This window comes from Phaethon lepturus, unplaced genomic scaffold, assembly GCF_000687285.1.
Source record: "Phaethon lepturus isolate BGI_N335 unplaced genomic scaffold, ASM68728v1 scaffold37769, whole genome shotgun sequence".
NCBI lineage: Eukaryota > Metazoa > Chordata > Aves > Phaethontiformes > Phaethontidae > Phaethon > Phaethon lepturus.
The window spans coordinates 5,902-15,578 of NW_010563413.1; the positions used below are offsets into that span (position 1 = coordinate 5,902).

Sequence of the window (9,677 nt, forward strand, 5' to 3'; positions counted from 1 at the left end):
AAAATTTGAGGGTGTTCTGGCTTTACCTTTCCTGCACTCACTTTGTAACACCATGTAATCTTACAGAGAACAACACCAAGGTAAGTGGGAATGAGGATTTGGGGAACTTGGTTGGAAGGGGGTGGCTACTGAAGAACTTCTTCCACATCATTAGAGGAAGAAGTGTTAACCTACTAGGTAGAAAAATAATGTAAAGAAATGCCAATGGAACATAAATATTCGTAGCTTAGTGTAGTGATGGTGAAACAGCTATAAGCTTACCTTTGCAGTCGTAGGAAAGAAACCCTCTCCTGTTGTATACTTGAACTTCAGATTAAAACACAGGATCACAGTGAGTAAGATTCTTTTTTTTAACTATAGAGGAAGCTTGCAATTGGTATTTACTTACATAAGAAGGAAACTCATGCATGTTTGTTTAGTAGGTGTAAACGTTTGAAGTGTTTCACATAGGCTTTAGTAGTGGTGATGGGGGAGACTATAATAACTTTTTCTGGGTTTATATATATATGTTTAGGACTCGCATATTCCTCTTCCCTTAGAAGAAAAAGGGATGTGTTCTGTATTAACTGGAACCTCTCTGTCTCTTGTTTCTCCCTTGCACACTCACAGAAAGCCACAAAGAAAACTGACAAACCCAGGCCAGAGGAGAAGGATGACCTAGATATAACAGAGATAAGTAATGAAGATCTTCAAGAGCAACTTGTGAAGTATGGACTAAATCCTGGCCCAATTGTAGGTGGGTCAACGGAACTAGCAAATATTCATTTGTTCACTCAGAACTGAGGTTTAGTGAGAAATATGTTGCTCCAAGCTTCGCTGATGCCGTTGCTTATTAAGTTTAGTACCAATACTGTTGCAATCCTACTTGCCACTTAAGATGTCTTCATTGAACTATTTACACTGAGAAAACTTGAAGCATTGTGGTATAGGGAGGTCCACAGTCTGTTCCTCTTGTGTTCTAGGCCAGCTGGAGATGTTCCAACTTCTGTTCTGAAGCTGTGTAACTATTACTTAAAGTTCAGCGCTGGAGTAATTAGGACTTCTGATACAGAGGTTGAGATCTGGGGCCTGCTTAAGTAGAAAATACATCTTACATAATAACCTAACATCATTGAGAGCAGAATGAGAACATGGAACTTCCCCTTCCCTAGAGCATTTCCTACTCGCTGCATTGTGCAGTAATGTTTTCCTTTGCTGATTTTCTTTTTTTCTGCCCTGGCCCCTTGAACTTACTGTTCTGTCTTGCATGCTAACGTGTGTCAGGAGTCCTGACCCCAACTTAATCTCCTGCCTTGGGCACTCATCTGTGATGTGGAATCAAAGCTGCTTGCCTTTCAGACTGTGCACTAGCCTAATGGCAAGGGACTTTGATTTCACAACTCTTCAAAAAAAGATGGTTGCCTGTAGCATGCTGAGCTTTCTGTGGAATGTTCATGAAAGCTTGGGTGGATGGAAGTGTCAGTGATAGAACCTGGAGTCCTGTGTGTATTCATAGTCTTATGCATAAGACTTTCTGTTAGCTGTTTCTGTACACCTTCCCGTTTAACCTTTTCCTCTTGGATAGCACTCAAGTATTCTGAAAAATTCAAGTACCTATGCAGTCCACTGGGAAGATGTTCAAATTTGGTCTAAGTAAAAGCCTTGGTTATTTCAGTGTATGGATTCTGTTTCTTGTGAGAGACTGCCACTTCTTTTAAAGGGTGGCATCCTCTTATGTGAAATCTCTTAAGGTTAGACTTTTCTGCAGCTAACAACTGAGGCACCAATCACCTCTACAGATTTTTGGCAGCACAGTCCTGACATGGATGTGCTAGACTTGATACCTTTTAAACAGCTGTCCTCTTAGAACAAGCGAGCCAACCTGATGGCTGGATGCACCAAATGGGAAGTTCTGTTGTTGCTGCTTACTTGCACCACCTCTGATGCTTATCAGACTGAATTTGCCAACAGGGCAAAGGTTAAACTAAAGGGGAAGGGGCAATAATTCCAGGGTGAAGGGATTAAGAGGATAATAGTGGAATCTGCATGAAAACTGTTGCCTTGCAATATCAGTCTAACCAATTTCTTTGTGAGGGCATAACTTGTGTATTGCAGCATATGAAACAGAACATTTAAGAAACAGGTAAGTTCCCTTTCCATAGATAAATGCTTGTAACTTTCAGCATACTAACAGGTCTACGTTTATCTTAAGAATTCACTTAAACCAAAAAGTTAGAAGCCTTAGAGGTAGAGTTATATACCTAGAGGTATATGCTTTGGGCCGTACAGATGGATTAAAAATAAAAAACATATATTCAGAAATTCACAAGTAATATATAACAGCCAAGTTGTAGCAATCAAGTCAGGAAAGATTAAAACTGTATCTTTAGCATGTATCCTTCTTTGTTATAGCTACTACTAGGAAACTTTATGAGAAAAAACTGTTGAAACTGATGGAGCAAGGTCCAGAACTGAAGGCATCTGTGCCTCTCCCAGCAATTTCTTCAGCTGCTGAGAACACCAGACAGAATGGAAATAATGATTCTGACCAGTACAGTGACAATGAAGAAGGTAAGTCTTAAAGTGCAGCTTGCATGTCAGTTACTCAGATTATACACCAGCAATACTTGCAGTAGAAGAAATATATAAAGAGGCCATGATCTTGCTGCTAGGTGAGACTTCTAAGATACTGCTGTAGACTATGTGAATCATGTACTTGATCATGTAGTACTAGCACAGTGATCCAAGTGCCTGTTCTGGGAACAGTTTAGTAGCAATAGATTTCCTTTGCCTTTTATCTGTTTTCCTCAGATTGGAGCCTGTAAATCTGATAGGTAAAGAACTGCATATTAAGTGTTCCAGTGTTCTTTGCACTTCATCTTGTAAGTGCAAGTGCGATTTTTGTCTTACGGTGCTTACAAGTAGTTATCTTTGCTATGGGATAGTATATGAATGTTTCTTTATTAAACTTCTGTAATTTTTTTAAATGTGTAATGTCTCTTATGTATGACTAAATCCCTTTTATGCTCTGTTCCTTATGGGCTTAGTTTGGGGTGGGTTGATTGATTGGTCTTGGGTGTGGGTTTTGCAGTTTTACTATCAAGTTTATACCAAAAAAGTATAGAGGTGGGAGAAGTGAAGCCTAAAACCACACCATCAAACATTTTACAAAAAGTAAAAACAGTGTAGGCTTTAAAGAGTGTCGTGGATGGAATGCTAGAAGATGCTTATTTTGTGTGGTTTGGTTTTGGGGGGTGGGTTGTTTTTTCATTTTGGTGGTCTTTTGTGCATGGTGTTTTTTTGTTTGGTTTATTACAGAAACTTCCATGCAGATAGGACAGAAAGTGTTAAATACAGCTAGGAACTCAGTGGATCTCCCTTGCACATTTGGGCTTGTTTTTGAACTTTTAATCTTGTGCTTTCAGGGAGGGAAGGGATGTTAGAGATTGGTTTTGTTGTGTGTCTGTCCCCTGTCCTTCCCCCACTCCCCAGTGTTTGAGCAGTTTAGTAATTAGATGAAGCATATGTAAGTATAAGGAGATAGCTGTCAGTTGTGACTGGGCTTTTGGCTGTCCTAAAAACAGATAGATAAATCAAACACACACTGCCCTGCCCCTTCCCTCTCCCCTTTCTCCCCATCTGGCCAAAAAAATGCATAAAAATCCAAGGGATGTTAATAAATAAACTCTGAATATGTTGGTGTAATGCTGTTAGAATTTTAGAAAGGGGGTGGAAAAACTAGATCCTCTTATTGGTAAGGTGACTGCTAGCCACTTGCCCTTCTGCATCAAAAAGGAGTTTTACATAAAAGGACCTATTTTAAAGGAAACTAACAGCCTAAACAATGTTGAAAAGCTTACTACCTTTACTACAATCAGTAGTATAACGGTACTTTGGTTAAAGTAATTGCAACTTCATACCAGTTTTGAAATGGAACTGCTGGATTGTCAAAGCTTATCTGAATATAGTATTTTTAGGACAAAACTGAAATATTTGGTTCAGTGTTTTAAAATAATTTTAAAAGTTATTCTTCAAAAGTCTTTGTTCTTCTACATGCAATGGAGAAACTTAACCTGTATCTCTCAACTTTTTAAGGAAATGGTGACTCATAACAGTTATGTTGCCTCTTAAAATGAATTTTTATTAAAAAAACAATTGGTTTAAACTAGTACAAAAACTAGTAGTGTTACAGAAACTATTATATTAAAACCGGTTATAGATCCGAAGACTGAGCTGGTACTTGAGAAGAGAGAACCATTGAAAGCCAGGACGAAGACTCCAGTAGCACTCAAACAAAGAAGAGTTGTTGAACACAACCAGGTATGTTTAATTTAGTGGCATCTGGGACAGCTACTAACTGCAGGTGATGTGCTCACTAAATGGCTTACTACTTTTAACATAATCACATTTGACTAAGTGGCTATGCTGTCTTTTAGAAGTTTTTTTTCAGAAAGCCTGTTCTAATACAGCATGAAAATCTTGTGAATTAACTATAGCTGCTCTTTCTAGCCTGTCTGGTAACATTCAAATTATGGTCTGCTAAAAGCTGTTTGTCTGACTAGCCAGCTGCTGTAGCACCTCTTAGAGAAAAATAATACGCAACCTTAACATGTTTAGTTTTGGAAACCTGACAGGTTTTTAAGTCAGATGGGCTGATGTCATCCTGTTGGATGTTTGTAAACAACTTGATTTAATAAAAGCAGCAGTTTCTTAAAAAAAAAAAAAAGTTTGGAAAAAAGTTGTTTTTTGTTTTTTTAAGAAAAGTTTTAAAATACATATATGAATATTTATCTGGTTTGTTATCTATAGATATATGTATGCATTTTAAATACATCTGTTTAATGACTGATTTAAATACAATACGTGAGGTAACGTACTTCTGTATATGCCTATATTTATATCGAAGTGTGTGTATGTGTACACACATGCACTAGCTATCTATATAGTATTTTTTCCTCAGCTACGCTTGTAGCAGCAGTACTAGAGTAGACATTAATTTGTTGGAAAGCTTCACTTAAGAAGAAAAATAATAAATAACAAGTTTAAATCCTGCTGTATGTATTACAAGGAGAAGATAGTGATGTATTTTTGTGGCATTTTCAAGTGATGAGTCCTTACTAATTTTTTTGTCATTCAATTTCACTGTATTAACATTAGGTCATTACTGTGTTTTGTCTTGCAGTCTTTTACAAGTGCTGTATAGATGCAATATTTTGTGACTTGCATATTTTCAATACCAGTAGTTAATCAAAAGAATATCACTCAATCAAAAAATGATCTAATTTCAAAATTATGCCAAATTCTCCAGGAACTCTAACTCTGTCTTACTAAACCTTTTACCTTTCAACTCCTGACTGCTGTGTTGAAAAAGAAAAACCCCAAAAAACCTAAAAAACCCACACCACACATAACAAATATAACAACAACAAAAAAAACCCCAACCACCCAACAAAACCACCAAAAATTTACAGCTGCTTGAAGCCAAGAACAACTCAATGTTTTTGGCTAGCAAATGTGTGTAGACATGTATTTAGCTGAGTATGGAAGTGGAAGGTGGGGAAGATGTTATCTTTTTCACAGAAAGAGGGGGAAGAAAAATTCAGTGTTAAGTTTGCAGCTAACATGTCAAGTGACCATACCCATTCTGCAGAATTATATGCAACTGTCATGTACTGTGTGGCATTGGCTCAAAGATTATGAGGCTCTGAAGAGTGGTGGGGCTGAATTGGCTGGTAGTGTGGTATGAGCAGACTTGCTAGTCGCTTCTAGGTCCTGTGCAGCACTAGTCCTAGTCCAGACATACACAGCTGAAAAGACTGTCTGTCATTTGGCATGGGAGGATGTTGCTATTCTCTTAAGAAAAGAGTGCAAATACATAGTTTTTAAGCAGGCTGGTGCAAAAAAATTGGGTGGGGAGGATGAGCAGGCTTACGGGTCTTATTAGTCAGTTGGCAGTGGAAGGCTAGCTGAATTTGAGCTCAGCTGTTTGTGCTTAATTGCCTCCTCATAGTGAACTGGAAAAGTTTGAAGAAAACCCTAGTTTGAATGTCCCCTTCCAATCAGGTAGGTGAATATAGAGGACAAAACTGAGCCTAAGACCTCAGAGTAAATGCCACTGGACAGAAAGAGGCAGGCTAAACAACTTAAGTTTTAAGGAGTCCTAGCAACATAGAACTACTCTCTCTTCTTAAGACTTTGTATAGTGACATTCTCCATGTGCTATGTTCCCTTGCTCTTCCCTGCATTTTTTTTTTTACTACCTGTTCAGCTGGGCTTCTTAAATAAAACATGCAGCATTGCAGCTGCTGGCATACATGTGGCACATACCCAATAAAGAACTTTGTAAGTGATAGCTGAGGAAAACTCATAAGCTATAGCTTCACTGCATATGAGTAATATGACATATTAATTAGTAATTAATTACTAATATGACAAAAGCACATGCTGAAATAGTACTTGTGTACCACACCGTCGTAGCTTTGTCTCGTCATCATTGTAGCTTTCTCTGGTTATATACAGGGTGTTGGTGTACCTAAACATGAATATTACATTCTAATAAAGTTTATTTAGTTCAGATACTTGTGGGATAAGCAGACAAGGCCTGCTCAATTGACAGTGAGGATAGCTATAACTGTGGACAAAATTTTTTTTTGTCTGTTGAATATGCTCTGCTGAAGTCTGGATGGTCTTACGCAGTAGATTCGGGGGTTTTTTGTGGACTTTTCATGCAGGAAAAAAATTGAAACTTGGTACTTAAAACACGTGACAACAAGCATTTGAAGAACTAAGGAGAGAGGCAGTTATTTACTGAAGCACTTCTGACTTTCATTAGAAGAAACCTAGTTTCTGGTCAAACAGCCTGGGGCAGGGAAACTCTCTATTAGTAAGCTGAGGGAATTGCTTTACTGCTTTCTTGAGTGGAATGTGTTTGAGTGGAACCACTCTGAAATTAGTGGTTTTCTCTAAACATCTAAAGAACACCACCTCTCAAGTAGAAGTTGTATGGGGGTGAGGTGGGGAGCCATGATTTAAGGTTGCAGGTTATACCTTTCTTAACAGGGAAGAGAAGCCAGTGTCTGGTTAATATATAAAGAGGGGTTGGGAGATCTTTTGTCAGAAGTTTGTTTAAATTGAAAAGAATATTGGAGACTTAGGCTGAAATCTACAATTCTATACAAATGATCTGAATCTGGACTTGAGATCTGTGCATAAATACACATCATTTGGTTTTCTAAGTATTTCAGTGACTTTGGAGTAAAGCGAAACACTTCTGCTCCCTCTGCTGGATGTATGTAGCAGCTGTAATACAGAATTTATGATTAAGAATCGTAAAGCTGCTCAGCTTCTAGTTTCCCTAGAGTAACTTTGAAGATACAAGTGGGGAATGGGTAAGGACATTGTTAGGCTTCTTTTTTTTTTCCTCTTGATAAATAAACACTTTCCACGTTGTTTTGGGGCTAATACTGTTCCAGTGAAGTTATTTCTGCTGTTAGACCTGTAATTGACAGTTGCACCAGTCTATATAACTTCCATCAGCACTGAGTGTAACTTCCAAAAACTTGCTAATACATCAATGCATGAGGTGTTGATGTGCAAAGATTTTAGTATTAATAAAGTAATAATTTTTATTTTTAAATTTAACCAAATAAAAAGGAATATCTTGTATATCATCTAGAAGAAGCAGTCCCTCATCTCCCTTTCCCTCCAGGTCTATGATTGGAATTAGTTTGAGGAGGTTTTTTTTATTCTTTGAGCATAAAGCTTGCAATAAGGAATAGGGAATCATCTCTGTGTGTTAATGGCTATAAAAGTTTGATACTCCATGGTGTTAGCAAATTAGTGAAGATCTGTGGTGGCCTTGATTGTTTAAACCTACTGTTATGTGAAAGTTGTGTGAGTTTCATCTCTGTATGTGGAAACTTTTCAAGATTATAAAACATCTCCCTTGCCTCCTATGTCTGGAGATTAGTTCCTGTTGAAATGTAGGTGGCTATGCCTAAACTATTCCCTGTCCCAGCTTGCGACATTAGACCCCTATCTGAGTAGAGAACAAGATGATGCTTTCTACTTATGCTCATAGATTAATATTTTTGTGTAGGCAGGTAATGAAATGGGCCTGAAATCTAGCATATCTGCTGTCCATGACTTGATGTAACTACTTGTAGCGTTAGTTATTTCACGCTGTTGCAGTGAGCAGATTATCAGTTTTTACTGTTGGGCATTATCTAGTCAGTTCTGTATTTGAATAATAGTAATGTGCTCTAATGTAAGTATTGTGGTCAACACTACTAATCTAGCTAGCTATTCATTATTGAATATATTAGGGTCCACATTATTCTTTTGATTGTAGACACACTGCTTTTGGAGTATGCATGCTATTCTGGCTTTTGGTTGTGGGTATCCAACATTGAGAGCTGGCTTTCATTTATTTGATCATGTGTTTGATGCTTGAATAGAGCTATTCTCAAGATGGAGTTACTGAGACTGTCTGGACAAGTGGATCTTCAAAAAGTGGACCTCTGCAGGCATTTTCTAGGGAGTCTACAAGAGTGTCAAGAAGAACACCAAGGAAAAGGGTGATGAGAGGCTTATTATAATAGACAAGCTTTTTTTCTCACTGTTAGGGTCCCAGTGGCTATTTTATTCAATTGTTTTTTTTGTTTGTTTTAAACAAACAGGTGGAAGCTACAGCACAGTTGCCTGTAGATGATGCTGTAATATCAGAGAGTACTCCCATAGCTGAAACTATATTGACGGCAAGCAACGAGACCCTAGTAAATATGCATAGTAAATATGTTTAATAAATCATGCAAGTGGTATTCTTCTGTAATGTATCTTTACTGACAGAATCATTCTGGTTTGAACAGATAGAAGACTGTTTTAAGGAAAGTAAGACTATTCAGTAGTTTTTGAAACCACATATTCAGTATTAGTACCTAATGCTGTTCACTTTGAGATGGGCCTAGGTAGACACCTAGGTCCTATCTAATGTCTTGGGGGGAAGGTTTGAGAAGAACCACTTTAAAATCTTGTATCTTTTCTTAATCTATTTAAATACATGCAGAATATCTGCTTTTAAGTTTGGCTTTTCTTGTGAGCTAAATAGCTTCTATGTTTCTAAATGGCTTAAAAGAAACTACTTGGAATGATAAACAATGTGTTTCCTGTGCTTATTTCAGAGTATCTGTTACATAACCTTCTTGAGTTACCTCCTAACATGCATATATTCAATGCACATAAAAGTTTTGTTCTTTGGTTCTGTCCCCTTCCCCCTTTTATTTTGTGTTTTGGCTGATTCTGAGTTTGAACAATTTTGAATCTTGGCAGGTTGTCAATAGGGTGCCTGGAAATTTCAAGCATGCAGCTCCTACACTGTCAATCAGTGAACTCTCAGACATGCCCCGAAGAACACCAAAGAAACCATTGATGACAGCTGAAGTAAATAAATTAAAACTTAGATTGTTCTTGCTTACTCTTTGCGAAAAAGATTCTTGTGTGTATGTGCTTTATTCCTTAGCACAGAAGGGGTGGAGAACATCACTGCCCAGGTTGTGCTAGTCAAAATAGACTGGCATTGTCACATGGCGTAAAAGAGAGAATATACATTTATTTTTATCTTTCCTTTTCAGATTTGGGGAGGTGGTGTGGTGTGTGTGGAAATCCTGCTTTTCTCCTGCCCCCCCCCCCCCCCCCCATCT

General features: G+C 37.8%; 1 protein-coding gene across 1 annotated transcript in view; it reads left to right on the top strand.

The window, feature by feature from the left end:
* Window positions 1-609: 609 nt before the first annotated feature.
* LOC104626614 (lamina-associated polypeptide 2, isoforms beta/gamma-like) overlaps window positions 610-9,677 on the top strand; it is a gene marked incomplete at its 5' end in the record, with an annotated part of 13,374 nt that continues 4,306 nt past the window's right edge. The window contains 6 exons of the mRNA XM_010294571.1: window positions 610-736; window positions 2,392-2,550; window positions 4,199-4,299; window positions 8,436-8,555; window positions 8,658-8,753; window positions 9,307-9,417. Of these exons, the coding sequence (XP_010292873.1) occupies window positions 610-736; window positions 2,392-2,550; window positions 4,199-4,299; window positions 8,436-8,555; window positions 8,658-8,753; window positions 9,307-9,417 (714 nt within the window). The remainder of the gene's footprint in view (window positions 737-2,391; window positions 2,551-4,198; window positions 4,300-8,435; window positions 8,556-8,657; window positions 8,754-9,306; window positions 9,418-9,677) is intronic.